Source organism: Somniosus microcephalus, chromosome 7 (assembly GCF_052327205.1).
Source record: "Somniosus microcephalus isolate GS21.2 chromosome 7, FLI_Smic_1.0, whole genome shotgun sequence".
Classification (NCBI taxonomy): Eukaryota; Metazoa; Chordata; class Chondrichthyes; order Squaliformes; family Somniosidae; genus Somniosus; species Somniosus microcephalus.
The window spans coordinates 33,633,113-33,660,718 of NC_140993.1; the positions used below are offsets into that span (position 1 = coordinate 33,633,113).

At 45.4% G+C, this 27,606-nt stretch overlaps 1 protein-coding gene across 6 annotated transcripts in view; it reads right to left on the bottom strand.

Annotated features, from left to right (window-relative positions):
* The window catches only part of mtcl1 (microtubule crosslinking factor 1), a 243,273-nt gene that overhangs the window by 76,424 nt on the left and 139,243 nt on the right, over positions 1–27,606 (bottom strand). For all 6 annotated transcript variants that reach the window (XM_085992382.1, XM_085992380.1, XM_085992383.1 and 3 more), the window contains 4 exons: positions 26,195–26,350; positions 19,823–19,945; positions 14,167–14,397; positions 9,237–9,413 (listed from right to left, as the gene is read on the bottom strand). In XM_085992382.1, the coding sequence (XP_085848508.1) occupies positions 9,237–9,413; positions 14,167–14,397; positions 19,823–19,945; positions 26,195–26,350 (687 nt within the window). The remainder of the gene's footprint in view (positions 1–9,236; positions 9,414–14,166; positions 14,398–19,822; positions 19,946–26,194; positions 26,351–27,606) is intronic.

Genomic DNA, 27,606 nt, shown 5'->3' on the forward strand with positions numbered 1-27,606 from the left:
CCTGGCGTGGGACTTGAACCCACAACCTTATGAGCCAGAGGTAAAAGTGCTACCACTATATATAATGCAGCGCTACTTATGGCTGCTGATGAAGCAATGGCGTCTGATGATTCTTGCTTTTACTGAATGAAGTAGCTGCTGCAAATAATGATGCATTCCTGGGGACCCCTGTGCTAACTTCTGAAAACATTGCTATCTTTGCAGAAAAATGTTTCTCTTTATCTGAACACAGCAACTATTAAGTCGACAAGTACGGAGATGAGGTGAGACAGACAGGACGTGACTGATGCTGTCATGGGCCCCCTTTGCGATTCTCTCGCGGACCCCAGTTTGAAAGCCAATGGCGTACCAGCTACTCTATACCCCGGGTCCCAAATGTGTCTAATGATGCAGTTAGAACTGCTCGTAAACAATGGGGAGCAGTGAGTCAGAGCAACCGCTGCCAAGCCAGGGAATTCAGCCAGCTAGGCCGAATCTCCCGTGGGTTCAATAGAATCATGCTTCCTTTGCCTGGATCCAATTTGTTAATAGGTTAAAACTATTTGGCTGGAGGAAAGGGAGGTTGCACAGTGACCTTGAATAAATAACTTAGCAATTCTGACAGGGACCCCCTCACCTCACGATCTTCCAGTGCTGCTCTCCTCATGGCCAGAATACACGGTGAGCTGTGCCCCAGTCGTCGGTACCCTCAGCATCAAGTACATCAAAGCCACTACAAGCTTCATAATAACAATCAGAAGCAAAGTTGTAGCTTTAAAATATGATAGTTGCATGAGAAGCAGAGCAATAGGAATTTTTAAAGACATCCAAAGTTACAAGCTGGTTGTGGGTTGTGTCAAGTGATTCTACACTGACTTGTTAAATTTGGCCCTGATTTTAACTCCAGGCGGATTCCCCCGCTCAGGCCTGAGTTAAAGTTACAGTCGGGTCTCAATGATGTCATCAGGCCGCAACATACATATGTAAAGAAGGACCCTGTTGGCTCCGGGCGCATGTCCTTACTGGCTGCTCAGGAGAGTGGGTTAAAATTGCAGATGTTGCGAACATGGTGGCTCTCGGACAGATGAGAGCCCAGGGTGATTTTAACTGCCCACCTGCCAGGTTTCTGCTGAGCGAGTAGGGTTAAAATCGCCGTTTGTAGCCATTCCAAGTGGGAAATAGTTTTTGGGGAAATAATGCGGCCTATCCACAGGTCAATGTTCAGCAATATTTTTCACTTATGGCGGTTAAAAATCAGTTCGCTCCCCCCGGCTCTCCTGTGTACTGCAATGTTAGAATGGAGTATCAGTTTAATTCTACAGCTGAATTTGTTATTTTCTCAGGACCCATAAGGAAGCTGTAGGCTCTGTCATATAGCATGGAGACTGGACAGGACATTTCCCCCTCGGTAGTTGGAAGCACACCTTCAGGGGCATAAACCTGAAGTAAAATTGCATTTGATTGAGCTGCTGCTATGGACAATATGGCTTGAGCACAAGTTTGAAACATCCCTGGGGGTAGGGACCCATCTATCAGTTGATCATTGTAAAAAGGCTTACGTTCTGCCTATAGCCTTGTCAGTATAGGCTGATGGGATGGGAGGATCTCACCTCAATTGGTAAACCCTTCACTTTGCATATTATCTACTGAAATTCTGTATACAGGTACACTGCATGTTGAAATAAAGTGTGGATCACAAGGACAAATTCGAGCCCACGGGGGCAATGTTAACCTAACTTACTGGGTGGGAAACCCTTGAGGTCGGGTAGAATGTTGGCTTTGCACCCGGGTAAAATCGGTTGGGGTATAATACCAGTATTGCACCCGATCTCGACAGTTTCCCCGACGGGCGGTTCAGGTTAAAATTGCCCCTTGCATGTGCAAATAGTGTTTGCGTTCAGGTGCATTCAGCAGCTGGTGCAACTTTTGTTTCCCCAAAGCGAGGAATGGCCATTTGGAGGTACCAAGGTGCGTCTGGCGCCCTTAGAATCAGCACAAAAGTAGCGACTGCAGGAGAGGAGGGGAGGAAAGGTTGAACCTTATCATCAGCTTTTCCGCTGCCGTGACTCGAGCAGTTTTACTTGTCCTCTGCAACTTTGACAAAATTGCTGCCGCAGCACAGGACAGCACTGGGTATCACAGGCACTCGGATAGACTGGAATGAATCAGACAATGGGAGCAGAATGAAAGCAAGGTGTGGAGAAGGACAAGCAAAGTCGGGAGAAGGTCTGTGAGAGGAATTGCTGAAGGTAGGACTGAGACTTAAACAGTTACAGGGAAATTAAAACCGAGAGAAAACTATTTTTTTTTAAATTGAGACAAAGAGACAAGGCCTGTCATGCAGGATATAGGATTCAACAATTAAAAACTCTCATTAAGAATGAGAAGGGGTTTCAGGAGAAATTTCTTTCTGCAGAGTGTTGTTGGAGCTGAGACCATTGCATTTGTTAAGGGAAAATTGGATAAATGTTTAAAGTAGAGGAAATATGAGGTTATGGGGAAAATGCAGAGCAGTGGGGTTAGTTTATGGATTGCTCTAGCAAAGAGCAGGCTCTTGAAATGTGTAAAATTCTCAGAGGGCTTAACAGGTTAGATGCTGAGAGGCTGTTTCCCCTGGCTGGAGAGTCTAGAACGAGGGGCCATAGTCTCAGGATAAGGGGTAGGCCATTTATGACTGAGATGAAGAGAAATTTCTTCACTCAGAGCATTGTGAATCTTTGGAATTCTCTACCCTAGAGGGTTGTGGATGCTCAATCGTTGAGTATATTCAAGACAGAGATCGATAGACTTTTTGGGCACTAAGGGTATTCAAGGGATATGGGGATAGGCCGGGAAAGTAGAGTTGAGGTAGAAGTTCTGCCATGATCTTACTGAATGGCTCGAGGGGCTGTATGGCCTACTCCTGCTCCTACTTCTTATGTTCTTAGACACCATGGCCAACTGGCCTCCTTCTGTGCTGTCAGTACTCTCAGGTGGGCAGTGGAGAAATATATTTTATTTTGAAAAGAGGACTTTCCTGTCCATCATTAAGTGAGAATCGCATTCATGGGCTCTCCCGATGGTACTGAGAATTTACCCAGTCAGCAGCTAAGCCACACAGACCAAGAAGGTCCTAGGTTCGGCCTATGCTAAGTTATCTGACGTTCAACAATGGCAACGGTAGAAGCGACTATCATTGGTCTTGGTGCCTGTGGGTTAGGGAGAGGAGAAAACCAAATCAACCAGGGATCCTGCTCCTAATTGCTGTCCAGTGACGCCTGGCAGTGCATCCGTGTGCAGGCCGAGTAGTGCAGGATCAAGCTTGGCTGTGATGCAACCCCTAGTTGATATTGTGTCGAGGCTAATATGAGTAATTGTGATTTGTTTAGGGTACTTGGAAGACGACAGGCAGTGCTTGAAATGTACCCCGGCAAGGAATCAACTCCTTCAGGAGAGGAGGTGCAAGACTTGCCAACAGAAAGTGCTATATTTTACAACTTTCTTATCCAGATTGTGACCTATATCAATGTGCTATTGAGCTGTCTGCAATCAGTGTAGAACGCGTGCCAGCATCATCGTTTCAACTATGAGTAAGTCACATGAGAAGTCATCAATCACAAGTTAACCCTGGGAAGTGCAAGCAAAGCAAAATGCTTTCAAGGAATCTAAAGTGACTCTACTTCAAACAACCTCAGCTAACTGTCAATCATTTGGTAGCAACACTGCCCTGCCTGCACGGTACGGGCTCAGGATAACTTTCATGTGTTCACTATCAGCACAAACATTTACAAAACTGAGTCCCGTGACTCATATATGTTTAGAACTGAGCGACAGCACAACAACAGCCATTGTCATGTAAATAAACTTTGTATAGCGGGCATTTAAGGGACAGAGAGCAGTTTGGACACCAAAATAATTCATGTTCTCGCTGCTCTGACCGTCTTTCGGGCACCAATTAAAATGGAAACGGGAGAAGGAAACCAATCTATCACACTGGGATGGAGGCAATCGCCCTTCATCCTGTGCTAATAAGCTGTGGCCTACAGGAATGAGAAATTCTATTCATTCATCCATTGTAACCTGTTAAGTCAAGCACTACAGTTACAAACAAAGCTGCTACCCAAAGGACTGCAGATGACATTTAACAAGGCAATGCTGCTCTGTCATGAGGACATGGTCCTCCAGGACTGTATCTTCTTACAACTTCATGACCTTTAGTAAGAAAAGACCATTGGACTCAATGGCCTCGATATTAACCCTAACCCACACCCATGATGGGCGCATTACTAACCTGCCGCTCAGACACCCGTTGCCGTTTTTAAGGTGGCGGATATCGTGCCATCCGGGTGTCCCGTCGTGGAGAGGCGGGGCGCCTTATTAACATATTTAAATCAGGCTCCCACCGTGCAATTGGGAGCCCAATTTAAAATTCACTGCTGCTGTGTGAGTTTCCCAGGGGTCGGGAAACCCGGCAGTGAAAGGGAGGCGGGAGCTGCTGGCTCCACGAGGTAAGTGCCTTTTCCAGCACTGCTTGTGGACCAGGAGGGGCAGAAGTGCTCCCCTGGCCCCTCAACAACAACAAATTTGTACTTATAGAGCGCCTTTAACGTAGTAAAACGTCCCAAGGTACTTCACAGGAGTGTTATAAGACAAAAAATTGACACCAAGCCACATAAGAAATTAAGGCAGATGACTGAAAACTTGGTCAAAGAGGTAGGTTTTAATGAGCATCTTAAAGGAGGAAAGAGAGGTAGAGAGGCAGACAGGTTTAGGCAGGGAATTCCAGAGCTTAGGGCCTTGGCAGCTGAAAGCACGGCCACCAATGGTTGAGCGATTATAATCAGGGATGCTCAAGAGGGCAGAATTTGAGGAGCGCAGATATCTCGAGGGGGGGGGGGGGGGTTGTGGGACCGAAGGAGATTACAGAGATAGGGAGGGGTGAGGCCATGGAGGGATTTAAAAACAAGGATGAGAATTTTAAAATCGAGGTGTTGCTTAACCGGGAGCCAATGTAGGTCAGCGAGCACAGGGGTGATGGACGAATGGGACTTGGTGCAAGTTAAGACACGGGCAACCGAGTTTTGGATGACCTCAAGTTTACATAGGGTAGAATGTGGGTGGCCAGCCAGGAATGCGTTGGAATAGTCAAGTCTAGAGGTAACAAAGGCATGGATGAGGGTTTCAGCAGCGGATGAGCTGTGGCAAGGGCAGAGACGGGCAATGTTATGGAGGTGGAAATAGGCGGTCTTAGTTATGCCATGGATATGTGGTCGGAAGCTCATTTCAGGGTCAAATATGACACCATGGTTGTGGTTCAGCCTCAGACAAATGCTAGGGAGAGGGATGGAGTTGGTGGCTAGTCAATGGAGTTTGTGGCAAGGCTCGAAAACAATGGCTTCGGTCTTCCCAATATTTAATTGGAGAGAATTTCTGCTCATCCAGTACTTGATGTCGGACAAGCAGTCTGACAATTTAGGGACCGTGGAGGGGTTGAGAGAAGAGGTAGTGAGGTAGAGCTGGCTGTCGTCAGCGTGCATGTGGAAACTGACGCTGTGTTTTCGGATGATGTCGCCAAGGGGCAACATGTAGATGAGAAATAGGAGGGGGCCAAAGATAGGTCCTTGGGGGACACCAGAGGTAACGATGCGGGAGCGGGAAGAGAAGCCGGTGCAGGTGATTTTCTGGCTACGATTAGATAGATAAGAATGGAATCAGGCGAGTGCAGTCCCAGCTGGACGACGGTGGAGAGGCGTTGGAGGAGGATGGAGTGGTCAACCGTGTCAAAGGCTGCAGACCGGTCGAGAAGGACGAGGAGGGATAGTTTACCTTTGTCACAGTCACAAAGGATGTCATTTTGTGACTTTGATGAGTGCCGTTTCAGTACTGTGGCAGGGGCGGAAACCGCATTGGAGGGATTCAAACATGGAGTTCTGGAAAAGATGGGCACGGATTTGGGAGGCGACAATATGTTCAAGGACTTTGGAGAGGAAAGGGCATTGGAGAGGAGGCATGGCCGCCAGGGGTAGAGCGATTAAAATTGACTTGGAGTTGGTTAATCCATAAGTTATATATTTTATGTATTAAGGTTTCTTTTCTTACTATTAATGTCCCTTAGTATTTGAACCCTCTGTTATAGTGAACAATTGCATGGATCAACTTTGCTTGAACTTCCTTCATAATCTTCAAAATTGAAATTTGGTCACCTCAAAGTCTCTTTTTAAAAGTGAACAACCTCAATTTCCTTAAACTTTCCTCAGAATGTAGGTTCCTAATACAAAGAGTTTTATATAACTGAGTTGACAATATGATTAGTTGGCCAATATTAGCAGTCTGCCCGTAATTGGATCCCCCCCTCAGTGATAATGGAAACGTGCACAATCAGCACACAAACATAGTGCTTGTTTTCCAGCTCCCTTGCCTGTAGAGTTTGGCTGGTTCTGCTTTAGCCCTTTGGGCCCAGAGAGAATTGGTATTAAAAAAAAAATGCAGACCAGCGGGTAGATACACAAAGAGCTAAATTTGCGGCTTAATGCTGCGGCACAAATAATTTTTAAAAAGTGGATACAACTTTTTAAACAAGTGGTGGCTCTGGATTGAATTCGTACTGTTTGCTGGGTTGGGACTGGGATTTGGGGATGGGGATGGGAACGTGGGGGTGGGGGGGGGCGTGGTGGAGTGTGACTGATAGGACAGAGATTTAGCTTCTCCCTATTTTTCCTTTAAAACATGTGAAACTGCTTGAAATAATAACTGGTGTTAATGGAATGTCAATGACTCAAAATAAATATTTTTCAAAAAGTTTTATGCCAGTATAAAGCTGCTGATCGGAGGATCACCCTGGGATGAGGGTTGTCCTATGAGGAGAGATTGTGTAGATTGGGCCTATACTCTCTGGAGTTTAGAAGAATGAGAGGTGAGCTCATTGAAATATATAAGATTCTGAAGGAGATTGACAGGGTAGATGCTGTGAGGCTGTTTCCCCTGGCTGGAGACTCTAGAACTAGAGGGACATAATCTCAGGATAAGGGGTCGGCCATTTTAGATTAAGATAAGGAGGAATTTCTTCACTCAGAGGGTTGTGACTCTTTGGAATTCTTTACCCCAGAGGGCTGTGAATGCTGAGTCGTTGGGAATATTCAAGGTTGAGATAGTTAGATTTTTGGACTCTAGGGAATCAAGGGATATGTGGATCGGGCAGGAAAGTAGAGTTGAGGTCGAAGATGAGCCATGATCTTATTGAATGGCGGAGCAGGCTCGAAGGGCAGTATGGCCTACTCCTGCTCCGAATTCTTATGTTCTTATGATCTGACTCCACAGTGGTATTTACGGCAGTCCCTATGACTTCACACAGCAACCTGTACGCAGCGTTTAATAAAAACTCTAAATATTCAGTGAGTGAAGATGGTTCTACCTTTCTCCACAGGATGATGAGTGGGCACCCTTGGCACCTGCTTCAAAAACCATTTACCAAATCCACTCTGCTCTATACACCTTAATGAACTATAATGGGAACATTAGTGGTGAAGGGTAATGACTGACAGCCACCAAGCACCGGCTGATAAGACCCATCTGTCATTGCTCATGTTTCCAAAGTGACGCACGACAAGTTATAAGGTTAGGCTCATTCTGATGATAAATCCACAGCAAAACTAAATGACAAGATGCGATTGCTGACAAAAGCTGTCCTCTTTTTCTATGCCTATATTCAACTTTCTCGTGATTGAACACCAACATGCAGTGCCATCTGCTCTCCCCCCCCACCACCACGCCCCCCCCCCCCCGACCAGGTGACAAGGCATTCGTTCCAGTCCTAGGTTTGCCATCACTTGACATGTTCATCACTGCTTGCAAAAGAATTCTCACCCAGTTTGCTAAATAATCTGTTTTGCTGGTACAGGATGCTCCATGTTGGGTTTATGGGAAACATTAACACAGCAGTATATGCCTGTCATGATTATGCCTCTTATTATATAGTAATTACAGCACAGAAACAGGCCATTCGAACCACCCGGTCCATGCCGGTGTTTATGCTCCACATGAGCCTCCTCCCATGTTTCTTCATCTCACCCCATCAACAAACCCTTCTATTCCTTTCTCCCTCATGTGTTTATCTAGCTTCCCCTTAAATGTATCTATGCTAGTTGCCTCAACTACTCCTTGTGGTAGCGAGTTCCACATTCTCTGGTAAAGAAGTTTCTCCTGAATTCCCCATTGGATTTATTAGTGACTTATATTTATGGCCCCTAGTTCTGGTCTCCCCCACAAGCGGAAACATCTCTACACGGTGGAGAGCTTTGGAAACCATAGGTCCAATGTCACCTGTTCCTCCCAGGCCTGCCACACTTACCACATGTCACATCTCAAATTACTCATATACAGGAAACTCTTTTTTATCCGGCACCGACGGGACCGGCGTGGTGCCGGTTGATCAAAAAGTCCGGATTACAGAGAGGTATACTTACCAAGGTACGAGAGCCCCGTACATGGCCACAGGTGCAGGAGCCCCGGTTACACGGCACTTGTGCAGGAGTCCCGGTTACACGGCCACAGGTGCAGGAACCCCGGTTACACGGCCACAGATCCAGGAATCCCGGTTACACGGCCACTAATATATAGTAAAACTTACCTGAACCTACTCCTGAATTTTACCGGTTAAGAGAGATTTCCGGATATTTAGGTGCCAGTTAAAAGAGAGTTTCCTGTACTGTATCCCAAATAGGATAATCAACTCTGTGCCTTCCCACTTTGTGGAATCGTCTCAAAGAGCAATGGATTACTTTTAGAGTGCAATCATCGGGAGACTTTAGAAACAGCATAATAATATGAAAGAAATTTGGCCTGAGCACAACAAGTAGAGGACCTAACCACTGAAAAATGGCTCAGGCGGCTTGGACATATAAAAGGAATGAATTAAGACAAATTGCTGAAGACTGTTAGCGCTCTTAGGTAAGAGGATCAGGGGAGCTCATGGAACCGCTAGTTAGATTATACCAACAACGATGCTCAAGCTAAGCATTTTAATTTTAAGGAAGCAGCACACTTCTCATTTTGCAGAAAGGGGCTGGTATAGTTTTATTTATTTAATAGCCGTCCACTGGTCTGATAATGAAAGTCACGCAGCCTCATCAACTGGTTCTTTTTGAAGAGCGATGTAAAAATTCTAACTGATTTAAGTGGCAGAGAATGGGAGAGGAATAGTGTGCGTGTGGGGGAGGCTCGAGAGGGCGAAAGGATAAAATACAGCAGATGATGACCCACAACGATATGGTGACACACACCTGCTTCTGGTGTTGAAGTAACTCTTTTGTTTGCAGCTGCGGTCTATGGTCATCACTCTCGACAGAGGAAAGCTGGGAGTACTCAGACAGCACGCACCCACTGTCCTCTTGGTCAGGGTCCAGCTCTTTCTGATCAAGAAGCAGGTTAAATTCAGGCAGGTTTTCAATCTGTTCAAACTGAAAACACATTATCGCGTGTTAAACAAGTTGTTGAAATTTTAACCATGGAAGCTTACATTCGATAGAGCTGGGATAAACATTAATTTCTCTCAAACATTCCCTCAGTGACACAGCTTTTTTTTTAATGTAAAATATCCTTGAACATTTGTGGTGTTCTCACTGAAAGCCAACATCTTCCTCCCCGAAACGTTAACTCTGTTTCTCTCTCCACAGATGCTGCCTGACCTGCTGAGTATTTCCAGCATTTTCTGTTGTTATTTCAGATTTCCAGCGTCTGCAGTATTTTGCTCTCGTGTCCTTCTGTTCAGTGGTCTGGTGCTTGCTGCAAGTCAGTCAGGTGTCTGGCTCTAGTGGCTGAAAACAAATGGTGATGTAAACTGGCTAAACAAGAGCTGGCGAACTTTCACAGGATCATTCGGCCCATTTTATTCTCATGCCTCCAGAATACCAACCGTACAGTCTTCCCAATTTGAGCATTTGGCTGTTTGTCAAATGAACTACTTTGTCCTGGCCACCCTGGTGATTTCAGCCAGCTTTCGTAGCCTCATAATGTCCCGAAACCCCTGTCCAGTGTTAACAGTGAATCTCATCACTAGATGATTGCTCTCGACTGATTGTCACTAGCACCCTATGTCATTGACTTATCCAGCTGCAAGCATAAGTGTAAATGCTGTAGACCGTAAAAACAAGTTATTATAACACCTGTATTTTAACACATCATCTGTCAGAAATAAACAGCTGGATTATGCCCCTTCCTCATTGAGAAACATTTACAACTGTGCTTTTCTCTTGCCTTCCTGCTAAGCTCCATGTATGTTGCCCAACGCGCTCTTCCTCCTCCCTACCACCTCAGTGAGTCGAAATCAAGGGGCTAATTCACCTGAGTACACGCTGGTGGCTGGGAACCTGTCCCCACCAGCAGTGTCCATCGGAAAATGGCAGGCAGTGCACCCGCTGACAGTGGGCGAGGTTCCCTGGCGCCAGCGCGTATTTGGGAAACTGGCCCCTTGATTTTAACACAGAGAGGTTGCAGCGGGGGAAGAGGGACGTACTGAGGAAGTTTGAATGACCAGAAAAGCCTGGACAGTGTGCCCGCCCGCGATTGTCCGCTACATGTTGCCAGCGGATAAGGTTCTCCACCGCCAGCCCTTTCTCAAGAAGTTACTCCCTGGGACTCAGTACCTTGGGGGTCAAATTGGGCATGGGTGGAATCGATCGCATCGGCCGCCTGATATTCAGCTCCACTGATTTCAATAGCACTGGCTATCCGGAGGGGCGTATAACGGGCAGCCCCGCCCACGTCCACCATTTCACCCCGATTGTCTCTTACCTGAGCCCATTCTTCCCCAACCCTCGTAACTGGAACTCTCTTCCCTCCCTCAGTATTTCCAATCCTCAACAATCTGCAGCTTTTTTAAAACCCACGTTGGTCATCACCTAACCACTCTCTGCTAATTCACCTTGCCCCTTCTTGATGTCCTGTATTGGAGCCTTGGTGTTCTGTCAGTAAAAGCAGTTCAGCTCACAACGGTCCCTTCCTGCTTATACAGCAACAGCTTCATCAAGATAAAAACTACAAATGCTGGAAGTCTGATATAAAGACACAAAATACTGAAAATACACAGCAGCTCAGTCAGCGTCTAGAATGAGCAAAGACCGGTCCTAACATTCTGGGCGTGCCCTTCATTAGATGGCCAGCTAACAGCTTCACAGGTATTTTAGTATGGTTGGAAAAATAGAGAGAAAAAAAAGGCAGAGGATGGTGTAAATGGGAAGAGAGCCAACAGATGAACCAATCACAGAGAGGGAGTTTTTGGGCTGGATTTTGTCAATGGGGACAAGATGGAGGCGTGACTCCCACTTTTTGGGTTGCAGTTCCGCGGGCTCAGCAGGCCAATTAAGGGACACCCGGTTACAGGTGACGTCAGGGATTGACATTTCATCTGTCAAAAGCTTTTGACAGATGAAATATCAGCGTTTGACAGCTCTGTGAAGCTGTCAAACACCGACAATCTGACTTCTAACTTGAGTCCTTCTCCACAGACTCAGTTAGAAATCTCTCCAGAACAGAAAGCAGAGGCTGCAACTTTTGACAGCTCGCGGCCATTCTGCTTTCTGTGCCGGTGAGATGAGGGACTCCCGAGACCTGAAGGAAGGAAGCCTGCATTAGTAAGTAAAGGTAAGTAAAACTTATTTAAACACTTTACACACACCAAACACACTTACCTCTGCACTCATGCACCCATCATTCACCTGAACACCGGACATCTTGAACCCTCCAACCCGACGGTCCACCTCGCTAACTTGGCGTGGTTCGGAGCCGTCGGACAGCCCACACTTCAGGGTTAAAAATAGGGATTAGGCCAAAAACTGCCTGTTAGCTACCTGTTAACAGGCAGTTAATTGGCACTAATCCCCTTCCTGCCTCGGGGTGGCGGCTCCCAGCACAGGTCGGGTACCCACCTCCTGGGACATTGGCATGGAGGCAGGTTGGGGGTGGGATGGGTTCCTGCCCCCCGATTCTGCAATTTTCCCGCCTCCACGGGGCTTGGAAATTCGAGCCTCATGTGTTAAATGGCCTGCATTCTGCCAAGTGGAAAACAAGTGAAATAAAAGGTCACCAGTGAGACAATGACGACTTGCAGAGGACTAAAGAAAGTGGAAATGGTCGGGGGAGGGGGGGAGGTATTGGTTGAAAAGACACAGGAGAGGTGCCACAAAAGCATGAGAAACAAAGGAACAATAAAGAAAGAGAAAAAATGAAACATGGGTCCCACCAACTGCGAGAAAAGAAAAAGGACAGGTCCAGACCTCGGGCCCAGATCCCTGCCATCGCTGCGCTCTGAAGGAAGATCTCCATTCCAAATGTTAACAGCCTCCCCTCTTCTTGGACACTGCCAAATCTACCCAGCCCCTTTATCAAAGGTCACTGCCGTTTGACAAGAGAAAAACTGATTTCAAACAATCCGGTAGCAGAATTTTCAATGGAACATATCCACATTAATCATACTGCTACATATGAACAGCAAGGTTGGTATGCACAGGAAACTGCTTTAAATAAACCATCCCATTTAACATGGAGGCAGCATTTGTTCATGACAGCCAGATCTAGTCCACAGCACCCAAGATTCAAGTAACTCCGTAATAAATTCCTTCACACCTGTGAGGAAATCTGGAGCTCTGGCTGGCTCTCTCTCCATTCTGTTTGATTTGACTGAGAATAACTTAACATGATCTCTACTTTTCATACTACACTGTTCCTAGCCTGGGGTGAAACTTGCTGTTTTTAAGCACAAAATCTAAAGAAATCCGAGAGAAGCAGAGTTGTCAACATTGCCAGCGCCTACTCAAGCAGAGTGCCGGGCTGATCGAACGCGGGCAGGAACCCACGAAAAAACCTTCAACAGGAAAGCTAAGTTTTTTTTTTACTTACCTCGGCCACCTCGCCGTTAATCATCGCCCCCCGAAGCGGCCGGCCGCTCGATGCACCCCTCCTGCAGCTGTCGGTGATTTCGACCGGCGAGGCTACAGGGGGTGAAAGTCAATTTCGGGTCTGGGGCACTATTGGGGGGAACGCACACGGCGATGACGTCACGATCTCCGGGCGAAGGAGACCGGGGCGTAATGCCATAGCGCCGCCGCAAAGCTCCTGCCGAATCTGGCGGGAGTCGTTGCCAGCGCCGCGCCCGGTCGCAAAGCCACTCGCGTCCCGTTAGCTAACAGGAGGCGCAAAGGCACCCAATATCTAGCTCTATAGTTTTAACCCAAGGCATCCATTCCTGCGATAGATGTTATGATAGCTCTATCGATGTCTCTCAGCCTTGGCACAGGTGTTAGCAATCTGGCCTCTAAGTCAGAAGGTTGGGGGTGCAGTCCCGCTCCTGAGATTTGAGCAGTGCACTGTCAATTTGGGTTGCGTTAAACCAAGGCTCCGTCTACCCTCTTGTGGGAGAGGTGGTTAGCCTGGGGAGATTGTATGATGGTTGTAAACTTAAGTAATGTCCTGTCGCAGGAGGAACAAGGGCAGGCTTATCATGGAATCATAGAATGATACAACACAGAAGGAGGCCATTCGGGGCATCATGCTTGTGCCAGCTCTTTGGTAGAGCTATCCAACTAGTCCCAGTCCTCTACTCTTTCTTCATAGCCCTGAAAAAATGTTTCCCTTCAGGTATTTATCCCACTCCCTTTCGAAAGTTACTATTGAATCTGCTTCCACCAGCCTTTCAGGCAGTGCACTCCAAATCACAACTCACTGCGTAAAAAAATGTTTCCCCAGGTCGCCTCTAGTTCTTTTGCCAATTACCTTAAATCTGTGTCCTCTGGTTAGCGGCCCTTCTGCCACTGGAAACAGTTTCTCCTTATTTACTCGGTCAAAACTGTTCATGATTTTGAACACCTCGACTCCAGTCTCTCCACATAACTGAAGTCCCTCATCGCTGGTACCATTCTAGTAAATCAGTTGGAGGACTTGGCCTTCAACTAGTGCATTAATCATACCAGGATATTATTGTTTGATTTAGGCATTGTCATTGGAAGCAAATGCCGATTAGATATGCTTGATGTAGCAGAAATACGGTACTATGTATATTTGTGCCAAAATATAAGAATATATCGGGCTGGATTTTTTTTTTTAAATGCTCATAGTTTTTGACTATTTACCAAACCTCACTTGCAATGCAATAAACTGCGAACACTGAAGACTGAAAAAAAGCTGTGTACAGAGTTGCTGATGCAGAGTTTGGCCTACCTCCAATATGTCCTCCCCACCATACTCTATTTTCTTGCCTTGCCTCCAGTGTTTGAGCAGCCATTTAAGTTTGACATAGAAGAGGAAAGTGTTCTGTTTGAACATTCTCATTTCCTGCAGCAGCAGGGTCCTCTCATGACTCCATGACTTCTGCTCCAGCCTGTTCTGCAAGTTTAGGCTCTGCACTTCGAAGGCTTTCCTCAACAGGTTCTTCTGGTTTTCCTCTTCAATCTGTGGCACAACAATTAGAGGCAAAGAAAACCAATTATTGCCAGCACCATCCATTTACCAGAACATAAAGTTTAAGAAAAAAAGAAAGACCTGCATTTATATAGCGCCTTTCACGGCCACCGGACGTCTCAAAGCGCTTTACAGCCAATGAAGCACTTTTTGAAGTGTAGTCACTGTTGTAATGTGGGAAACGCGGCAGCCAATTTGCGCACAGCAAGGTCCCACAGATAGCAATGTGATAATGACCAGATAATCTGTCTTTGTTATGTTGGTTGAGGGATAAATATTGGCCAGGATACCGGGGATAATTTCCCTATACTCTTCTTCCAAATAGTGCCATGGGATCCTTTATGTCCACCTGAGAGAGCAGACGGGGCCTCGGTTTAACGTCTCATCTGAAAGACGTCACCTCTGACAGGGCAGCACTCCCTCAGCACTGCACTCGGAGTGTCAGCCTAGCTTTATGTGCTCAGGTCCCTGGAGTGGGACTTGAACCCACAACCTTCTGACTCAGAGGTGAGTGTGCTACCCACTGAGCCACAACTGACACTAAGATTCAAATATAACAAATCTTCCAGGGTTTACTTAAAGGTGAAAAGAGAGAGTCTGCACCCTATTTTACACCACTCCACCCCAACCCCTGTCCCCACCCCCCCAACGCGCGCGCACACACACACACACACACACACACACTCAAGAGAAGCTAGAGATTATTTTCAAACTAACTGCAAATTAAAGGTATTTGAAAACTGAGTATACACGTAATTTTTGGGGGCTGGGGAGAAATGAATTTTGTCTTCTCATGGATTGAAAATCGAACAATTTTAAATGCTTTTTACACCTAATATCAGCATCAAGCAATTTCAGGCCGCATACAGCACAGGTCAGAAACAACTTTGCATTGCCTCAATGCCATACCCATCTGAGATTTAAGCAGAGGGACACTTACAACTGCCAGCCCTGTGCCAACTGGTGCTGAACGATAGGCTCCTCTATGTTGTGGATTTGTTGGAGCTGGGTTAACACTGCCAAAATTCACACAGGCAGCAGAAAGAGAAGACTTTCTTCTCACCAGTTTGACTTGGAATTGAATCCATCTCAAGATGTAGAAGGGCAGTAAACTAACCCACTGCATTGCCCCCAGTTTCCCTCAGACACAGGAAGTTCCTCATCAATTTGGCTATGATTCAGGCCCTGTATTCTAACCCATTGCATCACCCACTATAAATCAGATCTTGAATAAAAGGCTGTATATAATTATAAACCACACTGTACAAGCATGTAAAAGTACATCTTTAATCACCAATGCAACTGAACCATAATAAAATGCCTGTAGTCATCCTTGGTCCAGTGACCTCAGCTGGCAAGACTTAAAAGATCTGTGTTGGAAAATGAGCTATTGCGTTAATGACATTACATTCTAGAAATTAAACAACATTTGTTACACAAAATAATTATTGCATTTTGTCAAGGGAGCATATTTGTTTTCTAGGCAATTTTAAAAGTCTCATGATAAATCTGCCTCTATATTTTCCACATGAACACAATCCCCTGCCAATGTTTCTAAACCTCAGTGTGGCTTTGTGAAGAAGTTCACTCGAGGGATAGAATGGAAAAGTAGTGAAGTTATTCTAAACTTGTATCGAACCTTGGTTAGACCACACTTGGAGTACTGCGTACAATTCTGGTCGCCATATTATAAAAAGAATATAGAGGCACTTGAGAGAGTGCAGAGAAGATTTACAAGGATGATACCAGAAATACGAGGGTATACATATCAGGAAAGGATGAACAGAAGGCTGAGGGGTGACCCAATTGAGGTCTTTAAAATTATGAAAGGTTTTGATAGAGTGGATAGAGAGAGAATGTTTCCACTTGTGGGGGAAGAGCATAACTAGAGGCCATCAATATAAGATAGTCATCAAGAAATCAAATAGGGAATTCAGAAGAAACTTCTTTACCCAAAGAGTGGTGAGAATGTGGAACTCGCTACCACAGGGAGTGGTTCAAGCGAATAATATACATGCATTTAAGGGGAGGCTAGACAAGCATATGAGGGAGAAGGGAATAGAGGGTTATGCTGATCGATTTAGATGAAAGACGGGAGGAGGCTCGTGTGGAGCATAAATGCCGGCATGGACTGGTTGGGCCAAATGGCCTGTTTCTGTGCCGTATATCCTATGTATCCTTGTCATTTTCTCACCATTGAAGGAACACTATTGCTTCTACTTTATGCAGTGTGCTGTGGGAAGCATGACAGTGTTGTGGCTGTAAAATTCTGCACTGAATCTTGGCTCGGAGCAACATGACATTTATCCATTTTGTTTCGGAGCTGAAATTGTCTGGAAAAGTTTACAGTAAGCCTACCACAAAGCGCACAAGCTCTGGATACAATGGTAGTGACGTAAGAAAACTACTAGGCACTTGGTCTAAGCGTTAAACAAGGCTTTAATCAACTGTTTTACAACATGGCGGTCTAGTTGTGTCCTTCAATAGTTCCTGTTAAGAATGTCCTGCGCAAGCTGGGCCTGTGCCCGAGTATTTATACTCTCCCTGGACAGCGCCACCCGTAGGCCGCTCAGTATTATTTCATAAGTCTTTCTTTCATGAATGACTGATTCATGTCAGGTATCCTTCCTCGAATACGCTGCATGAAAGACAAGCAATTGCTCCACCACGGCCATGAGAAATAAACAAATACAATTGCAGATTTCTACGCAGCACAACAGCACATAGATAGTTCAGATCACTTTGGAGAAGACCTGGTATGAGTTAGTGGCTGAATTTTATACATAGAATCATACAGCAGAGGAGGAGGCCATTCAGCCCATCGTGCCTGTTTCCAGCTCTTTGAAAAAGCTAACCAATTAGCTTCACTCCACTACTCTTTCCCCGTAGCCCTGCAAATATTTCTTTTTTAAGTATATATCCGCATCCCTTTTGAAAGTTCCTCTTGAATCCACCTCCACCACAATTTTAAGGAATGCATTCCAGATCATAACTTGTTGTGTAAAAAAAAAATCTCCTCATGTTCCCCGCCCCAGCTTTTATCTTTACATGTATGTCAAGTGGAGTCGAGCTCTCTGGATTCTGCCATCCTTTTTTTCTACCATCTATTTTTATCCTATCCAATATCGCTGCTACCTCCTCCTTTACTGCTGCATTGGCAACATCCTCTTCTCTTGGGAAGACCGATACAAAGTGCTCATTTAGTACCTCAGCCATGCCCTCTGCCTCCACAAGAAGATCTCCTTTTTGGTCCCTAATTGGGCCCACCCATTCTTTGACTACCCTTTTACTATTTATCTGTTTATTAAAGACGTTTGGGTTCCCTTTTAGGTTACCCGCTATTCTATCCTCATACTCTCTCTTTGCCCCTCTTATTCTTTAGATATCCTCTGTATGTTCTATATTTAGCTTGGTTCTCTGCTGTATTATGACCCTTACAATTGTTACAAGTCTCCTTTTTCTGCCTCATTTTATCTTTAGTCATCCAGGGAGTTCTAGCTTTGGATGCCCTTCCTTTCCTCCCTCAAGTGGAGCAGAGCTCTCTGCTTTGAATGCAACCAATCTCGACGTTACTTCATCAGGAAAGCAAAGGTCTGCCTGAATTTTCAAGAACAATATGCTTTTGTCAGGACCATGAGCTACCTATGGGCAAAATGACAAGTAACCTGCTCCCAGGCCTCCATTTCTACCATTAAGAACAGGCTGTCAGGAAGCACACTCTTCCGCATCAGGGTCTCTGCTTGGTACCTCCCCACAGTACCAATGCCAAGACTGGTGATCCAGAACAGGTGAATTAAACTTAACTTGCATCACTGTCATGGAAACAGGGATGTCCAACTATTTGGAGCTGGGAGCCAGATACAAGCCTCATACATTATAAAAGTGAGACTCCCGATACACAATAAAGCAAGATCCCTGCACACAAAAAAAGAGAGACCATGCGAGACTCCCATTAGGAACACAGGAATTACCAGACGTAAAAAGACCACTGTGCATCTGGTTCACCTTCAACCATCCCGGTAATCGCATGATACAACAATTATGAATAATCATGGCAATCAATCTCTATCATGAGTCTACAGCGGGCCCAGACATGAGGCGAGGAAAACCTCCAGTAATGGAAAGCTTTGGGAACCAGAGGTCCATTCTCCTTTCCTCTTATCGTGCTCATCCTTTCCCCCATCCATTCGCCCTACTTCACCCCTCATTCATCTCCCCTTTCCCTCACTCATCCTTCCCCCTTCCTCACCGTATCCCCACCCCCAAAGACTGGTTCTTTTGTTCTCCTCATTCTTTTATCTTCCTACCCACCCACCTCCTTTTAGAAACATAGGAATTGCTAGATGAGCAAAGACCATGGTCCATCTAGTTCGCCTTCTACCATCCTGGCAGATGCATGATACAACAATAAAGGAGTTGTTAACTAATCATAGCAATCAATCTCTATCAATAATTCTATAACATGACCTGAGGAAAACCCCAGTAATGGAGAGCTTTGGGAACCATAGATCCAAAGTCACTTGTTCCTCCCAAGCACGCTACACTTACCACATGTCACGTCTCAAATTACTCATATACTGTAACCCAAATAGGATATGCAACTATATCCCATTTCCCACATGATGAGCTCTCAATCTCAAGTACACTGTTGAGAGGTGCAAAATGTAGGCCAGGCCTTTCTTCACAGGGAAGCACAGCGAGTGGGAGAGAATTCCTTCTCCTCTTGCCTGGTAAAGGCTGCTCCCTCACTGGCCAAAACCCTCCAATCAAGGAGCAACTTTTCCAGCTCTCCAGGCTCAGGGATTTTAAGCAGCTTGAAGTGCTGAAGTCGGCTTTCCACACAAGGGAAGGCAGGAGAATCAAAGGTTGGATTAAAGAGGTTTAAGGGGACGGAGTAAAGAAGCTCATTGGCCTCATTTGGCCCCGGGGCTATGTCTTGGACATCAGTGCCACAGCATACTGTACTCATACTCCAACATAACAAAAATCATCTCCTCTTACCCATCTTGATTTTTAACCCACCCTTTCCGAAAGAAATTGGCTCTTGCTGGTTTATGGTTCCACAGGTGTTGGCGGCCCTCTGGTTCCTTAGCCAAGTCGCCTTTCTTCATGTGTGAACCTAGACAGTGAATAGACTATTCAACCACCCTCACCTAATATCCCAGCCGAGCTCACTGGATAACAATCAGGTGCAAGAACTTCCCTCGCCTAAAGACACTGAGGCCGACTGCAGTGGTCCAAATGCTGACCTAAGTGAGAATAGCCAACTCAGCAGATGGCAGGGGTCAAACTTGGGATTGTACGGCTCTGCGGAACTCCAATCAGCGAGGATACCATTTTTTTTGAAAATAAATGTCTTTGAGGACCTTGCGTTAACTTACTTCAATAATTTACCTCAGCAATTGTCTGTACCCACCTGAATAATCTTGCTGGTGAATTTTTCGTTTTCTTCCTCCCGAAGCTGTCTTTCCTGTTCCAGGCGAACCTGCAGCTCTTGAATAGACAGATTCTGTTCTGGTAAGACATGGGATTCCCTGAGCTGTTTATTTGAGACAAAGGAACATAGTCAGTTGAAGCCATATAAATAAATATCCCTGCACCAGAACTCCTGCTCAAGCACTTATTACAAAAGTGATAATGAAGCCTTGGATATTAACCACTTGCGCGTGCTTGATGAAATCTAAAATAAAGACTACCCACATTGCTAGTCCAGATGAAAACTTCAGCAGCTCATGTGCTGCAATAGTGGACCAACTAAAGCTTGAGCTGCAATGTAGTCCCTTCTGTACTGGAAAAGTCAGGGTGGCAACAAGATGGGATTTCCCATTTCATACCAACTTTTCTGGTAAAATTAGTACAGTAACAGGAGGAATTTCACCCCAACATTTGGATCAGCTTCCAGTCCTGTGTTTCAGTATTAACATGCTAAAATATTTATAGACAGACAGTGGGATCAGTATTGAGCTGCGCCAGTCCAGCCCATTCTCAAAATGTGGGCTTTTATTAAACATTATCGCCTGCTGTCTCTGAGTATCGGATCCTGGTGTTTCTAGCTACTATTACCCATTAAAGGGCTTCCTCACTAATAAACAACAGGAGATTTGACCTTAAGGAAAGCCTATTGCATTAGTACCACACACTCAATTTGTTTCTGGAGCTACTTTCAAACCTTTGCTCACCAACAGCAACATCGCAGTCTAGCTTTAACCCCAGAGGGATTCACACTGCAGAATAGAGTGGGAGAACAGGTTAATAAAAAAGGACCAGAATCGAATTGTATGTACACAACATCTATCTGCTTCTCATCAATCTTCACATCTTAACAACTGTTTTTGCACTCTCCGACTCTCCCCACCTTTATCCTCTCCTGTTATTGAGCTTTCCTGCTCTTCCTGCATTCACTCCTGTGTTTTCCCTCTTCCTCTAAGAATCATAGAATGTTACAGCACAGAAGGAGGCCTTTCGGCCCATCGTGTCTGTGCTGCCTCTTAGGTAGAGCTATCCAATTAATCCCACTCCCCTGCTCTTTCCCCATAGCCCTGTCATTATTTTCCCCTCCGAGTATTTATCCAATTCTCTGTTGACTGTTACTACTGAATCTGCTTCCACCGCCCTTTCAGGCAGTGCATTCCAGGTCACAACAACTCGCTGTGTAAAAAATGTTGACTCATGTCGCCTCTGGTTCTTTTGCCAATTACTTTAAAACTGTGTCCTCTGGCTACCGACCATTCTGCCAGTGGAAACAGTTTCTCCTTATTTACTCTGTCAAAATCCCTCTCATAATTGTGAACACCTCTATTAAATCTCTCCATAACCTTCTCTGCTCCAAGGAGAACAATCTTAGCTTCTCTGCTCACCACACTCTCTCAAGGGCAATAAGGGATGGGCAATAAATACTGGCTTTCTCAGCGATATCCACATCCCGCAAATGAATTTTAAAAACTCGATCCAAACCATTCATGATTTTGAACACCTCGATCCACCCTAATTCCACTTTCTAGCTCTTGGTCCGTAGTCTTGTAGGTTACGGCACTTCAAGTGCATATCCTTTTTAAATGTGGTGAGGGTCTCTGCCTCTACCACCCTTTCAGGCAGTGAATTCCAGACCCACCACCCTCTGGGTGAAAAAAATTCTCCTCAACTCCCCTCTAAACCTCCTACTAATTACTTTAAATCTATGCCCTCTGGTTATTGACCCCTCTGCTGAGGGAAATAGGTCCTTTCTATCCACGCTATCTATGCCCCTCATAATTTTATACACCTCAATAAGGTCTCCCCTCAGCCTCCTCTGTTCCAAAGAAAACATCCCCAGCCTATCCAATCTTTCCTCATAGCTAAAATTCCTCAACCCAGGCAAGATCCTTGTAAATCTCCTCTGTATCCTCTCTAGTGCAATCACATCCTTCCAGAAGGTGACCAGAACTGCACGCAGCTGCGGCCTAACTAGTGTTTTATACAGTTCAAGCACAACCTCACTGCTCTTATATTCTATGCCTCAGCTAATAAAGGCAAGTATCCCGTATGCCTTCTGAACCACCTTATCTACCTGTCCTGCTACCTTCAAGGATCTGTGGACATGCACTCCAAGGTCCCTCTGATCCTCGGCACATCTCAGTGTCCTACCATTTATTGTGTATTCCCTTGCCTTGTTAGCCCTCCCCAAATGCATTACCTCACACTTCTCCGGATTGAATTCCATTTGCCACTGGTCTGCTCACCAGACCAGTCCATTGATATCTTCCTGCAGTCTACAGCTTTCTTCTTCATTATCCCACACGGCCAATTTTTGTATCATCTGCAAACTTCTTAATCATACTTCCTACATTCAAATCATTGATATATGCCACAAAAAACAAAGGACCCAGTACTGAGCCCTGCGGAACCCCACTGGAAACAGCCTTCCAGTCACAAAAACACACTGCAACCATTACCCTTTGGTTCCTGCCTCTGAGCCAATTTTGGATCCAACTTGCCACTTTGCCTTGGATCCCATGGGTTTTTACTTTCATGACCAGTCTGCCATGCAGGACCTTATCAAAAGCCATGCTAAAATCCATAAAGACTGCATCAAACGCACTACCCACATCTACCCTCCTTGTTACCTCCTCAAAAAATTCAATCAAGTTAGTCAGACATGACCTTCCCTTAACAAATCTATGCTGACTGTCCCTGATTAATCCATGCCTTTCTAAATGAAGATTTATCCTGTCCCTCAGAATTTTTTCCAAAAATGTTCCCATCACCGAGGTTAGGCTGACCGGCCTGTAATTATTAGGTCTATCCCTTTCTCCCTTTTTAAACAACGGTATCACGTTAGCAGTCCTCCAGCACCACACCTGTAGCCAGAGAGGATTGGAAAATGATGCACAGAGCCTCTGCTATTTCCTCTCTTACTTCTCTTAACAGTCTGGGATACATTTCATCTGGGCCTGGGGATTTATCCACTTTCAAAGATGCTAAACCCCTTAATACTTTCTCTTTCACTATGTTTATTTCATTTAATATTTCACACTCCTCCTCCCTAATTGCAATTTCTGCATTGTCCCTCTCTTTTGTGAAAACAAACGCAAAGTATTCATGAAGAACCATACCCATGTCTTCCGCCTCCACACACAGGTTACCTTCATGGTCCCTAAATGGTCCTACTCTTACTTTATTTATCCTCTTGCTCTTAATGTATTTATAAAATATCTTTGGAATTTCCTTGATTTTACTTGCCAATATTTTTTCATGCCCTCTCTTTGCTTTCCTAATTTCCTTTTTAATTTCACCCCTGCACTTTCTATACTCCTCTAGGGTTTCTGCAGTATTGAGTCCTCGGTATCTGTCATAAGCTTTCCTTTTTTTCTTTATCCTACCCTGAATGCCCCTTGACATCCAGGGAGCTCTAGATTTGTTAGTCCCACCCTTTTTCTTTAAGGGAACATAGTTGCTCTGAACCCTCGCTATCTCCTCCTTGAATGCCTCTCACTGCTCTGACACTGATTTACCTTCAAGTTTCTGTCTCCAGTCCACTTTGGCTAAATCACATCACAGCTTATTAAAATTGGCTTTTCCCCAATTGAGAACTTTTATTCCTGGTCCATCCTTGTCCTTTTCCATAACTACCCTAAATCTAACTGAATTATGATCACTACCACCCCAATCTGCTCTCCCACTGATACCCTTTCCACCTGCCCAGCTTCATTCCCAAAAAATAGGTCCAGAACCGCCCCCTCTCTTGTTGGGCTAGCTACGTACTGGCTAAAAAAGTTCTTTTGAATGCATTTTAAGAATTCTGCTCCCTCTATATCTTTCACATTAATTTTATCCCACTTAATATTAGGGAAGTTGAAATCCCCTACTATTACTGCCCAATTTTTTCATGTCTCAGAAATTTGCCTACATATTTGCTCTTCTATCTCCCTCTGACTGTTTGGGGGTCTATAGTACACTCCCAGCAGTGTGATTGCCCCTTTTTTGTTTTCCATTCAACCCATATGGCCTCATTGGATGATCCTTCTAACATATCATCCCCCCTTACAGCTGTAATTGTTTCTTTAATCAATATTGCGACCCCCCTCCTTTTTTATCCCCCTCTCTATCTCGTCTGAAAACCCTGTAACCAGGAATGTTGAGCTGCCATTTCTGCTCTTCTTTGCCATGTCTCAGTAATAGCTATAATATCATACTCCCATATGCCTATCTGTGCCCTCAGCTCATCTGCTTTATTCACTAGACTCCTTGCGTTGAAATATATACCATTTAGCACTGCCAAACTCCCTTGTTATCTATTTTCTAGCCTTTGTTTCCTCTACCTTCCAAACTTGCTTACTAATTTTCTGCCTTCCATTTCAAGCTTTGCTTCTCTCCCTTCTGAATCTACTCTCAGGTTCCCATCCCCCTGCCAAGCTAGTTTAAACCCTCCCCAACAGCGCAAGCAAACCCTCCCACGAGGATATTGGTCCTGGTCCTGTTGAGGTGCAACCCATCCGGCTTGTAGAGGTCCCACCTCCCCCAGAAACAGTCCCAATGCCTCAGGAATCTAAAGCCCTCCATCCTGCACCATCTCTCCAGCCACGCATTCATCTGCTCTATCCTCCTATTTCTGCACAAGGAGTAATCTGGAGATTACTACCTTTGAGGTCCTACTTTTTAATCTCTTTCCTAGCTCCCTAAACTCTGCCTGCAGGACCTCATCTCTCTTTCTACCTATGTCGTTGGTACTGATATGGACCACGACCTTTGACCGTTCACCCTCCCCCCTCAGAATGTCCTGCAGCCGCTCAGTGACATCTTTGACCCTGGCACCAGGGAGAAAACATACCATCCTGGAGTCACTTCTGCAGCCGCAGAAACGCCTGTCAGCTCCCCTAACTATCGAATCCTCTATCACTATCGCTCTTCCACTCTTCTTCCTCACCCCCTGTGCAGCTGAGCCACCCATGGTGCCGTGGACTTGGCTCTGGCTGCACTCGCAGAGGAACCTTCGCTCCCACCAGTATTCAGAACTGAAAACCGGTTAGCGAGCGAGATGCACTCAGGGGATTCCTGCCCTACCTGCCTGGCCCTCCTCCTCTGTCTGGCGGTCACCCATTCCCTCTCTGCCTGCACACTCTTAAGCTGCGGGGTGACCACCTCCTGAAACGTGCTATCCACGAAGTTCTCAGCTGGAATATAAACAACCAGTGAGGTAGAGGTCACTCAGTGCATCTAATAAACCACTGCATGCACTCACGTGTCCTATACACACCTAACAAGTGCAAACATGAGGGCCGATTTTTCAACTCTGCACTGCTGGCGGGAAACCTTGCGCACATTACAAACTTGCAAAATCGGCCTTCTTTTGAAACTACCGTCACAAATGCATTGAGAATAAAAATATTTTCCACTGAGGCATTTCCCTATGATTGCAGTGTGTGTATGATTGTGTGGGACACCGACTTGCTGATAATAAATCGAATGTTCTGGAAGGTCAGAAAGTTTTCAAAACTGGATGCCAGAAACAGAGAAAAATAAATTTCTAAAAAGTAGGGTCATGATTACGCGAGTCACCACCCCACGCTGTGGGTGCAACTTGGATAGACTGTTCACATTTCACAAACACAGAGTCAGTGTGGTTAGACCCCACCCCTGTGACAGGCCCCAGTATCATTACACAGGCTTTCTGCCTTCGCTCTGTCTGTTTCTAGTCCATCTGCATTTTTCTTGTTTCTAATTTCACACTTTCCTATTTTCTTCCTCCTGCCCCAGAGAGAGAAAGAGCAAGAGAAGGTATTTCCATAGACACTCAGTGCTCTCCCCATTGGTTAGCCCCTCAGAGGTTGGCCAAGCCAGAACACAAGAAACCAGCCATACGCCTCATCAAACCCACTCCTTCCACAGACCATGTACAATTCCACGGACTCTACCCCACCCAGTCGCGTTTCTAAAAGAAAGTTTTGCATACTCACTGATCCTAAAAGTTAGGTAAGCAAAACTCCAGAATACTCATAAATGCTCACGCCTCCACTGGTCAACCTTGATCTGCTGTCCTGCACAGACAATATCCTGATCCCTGCAGCACGAGAAGGGATCCCTTTTTGCCTCCTATACAGTCCTCCTGCTTATTGGTGATCAAAGGCAGATTGGCACAGCGAGCCCTAAGGGACAATCCCAAATGTTAACATCAGGTAACACAAGAGATTTGAACCTATGTCTCCCAATTGGGAACCCAGCTCTGCAGGACTGCAATTTCTAGGTCACACAAAGTTCTATCCCTTAAAAAGACACAAAAGCAGTATTACTAAAAACTAGCGCCTTGAGTTACCTCTGTACCGAAACAGCTCTCGTCTTCTGCCCTATATATTTTGTAGTCTCCATCAGCTTTGCGGTTTTGGTCCATAGTGCCTCGAATCTGAAGGGTCTCTTGTTCCTCTCTGTGATCGGGGACTAGCTGCCATTCTGGCTGGTCCCTCAGTTTGGACTGTTGAGTGCATGGGCGATTTAACAAAAACAACAAAGGACAGGGGGGAAATAAAAAAAACAAAAATGGGTATAGTAGACGACCAAAAAACTACAAGACAAAGAAAAGCGTGAAAAGGAAAACCAACTTAAACACAGTGGCATAAGAGAGTGATGAAAACAGAACCAAAATGAGAATGAGCAAAATGATGGGCTGAAACATCTGAAAAGAAAAAAGAGAAAGAGAGGAAAAAAGAATGCAAACACTGGTTATGAGGCGCATGCAATGAAGGATGCATGAATCAAACCAACGGCAAGCTTACAGATCGCAAAAAGAATTTGCTACAAGGTTTGCCTATCCTCGCAGGAGCCATGCAAAAAGCATCATCCAGGGGTGGTTCTTTGGCCAGAGGCAAGTACCATCCACAAATCATTGTGCTGCCTGTCCGAGGACACCGTGCGCCCCCTTGCGTAGAGGGGGAGGAACGTTTGATTTCACGGTGCGGGCACCTTGTGTCTTTCCGTGGATCATTAAGCGAATTGTGTATCCTGAACCGCCTCTGGTATTCTGTAATTCAGCTCATGGAATCGGATCCAAGGGATTTGAAGAACTGACAGTGATTGGGACTACGGCCCTTAATGAACGGATAAGCCTACACATTACTGATGGTGATGTCAGTGGATGAATGATATTGCTTTGATCACTATTTTAAATGGGGTATCAACTCACGACTCTTCTGGACAAATGTACTAAACATTTGTCTGCTAACATCACCAATAGTAATTTTTACAAAGTCTAATGACTTTTAGAAACTACTTTGTGCTTAGTCATAGCAGTCTCTAGGCAGGGTTGAAGAGTTTAATGTTTTCTACCTTCATTTCCTATCTGAAGGCAGTGGCTCATACTGAAACAGGGTTCCATCATCTGTCAAAAGGCCACCTTCCTAAAGTGGCCATTCTTGACATCTGATCCTAGACAGTGATTGTCAGCGAACTGTTCAACCATGGAAGGCACTGAAGATAAGTTCCAAACAATCCACAATCAACACAACACGAGTCAGCGATTAGTGACCCGGTAATGTTGTTTTCCCCCTCCATGGCAGAGGAGAGGTGGGGTTCAAGCTAGCAATTTGAAGTTTGTACACACACTTCCTGCTCTGTTTTCCCCCACCCCGCTTGCCACCATTGTACACCCAACCCCGGCCACATCGGGGAGGTACAAACAGAATTGTAACCAGTGAGATTCGGCTGTTTGACACCGGTAGAACAGTGGAGTCT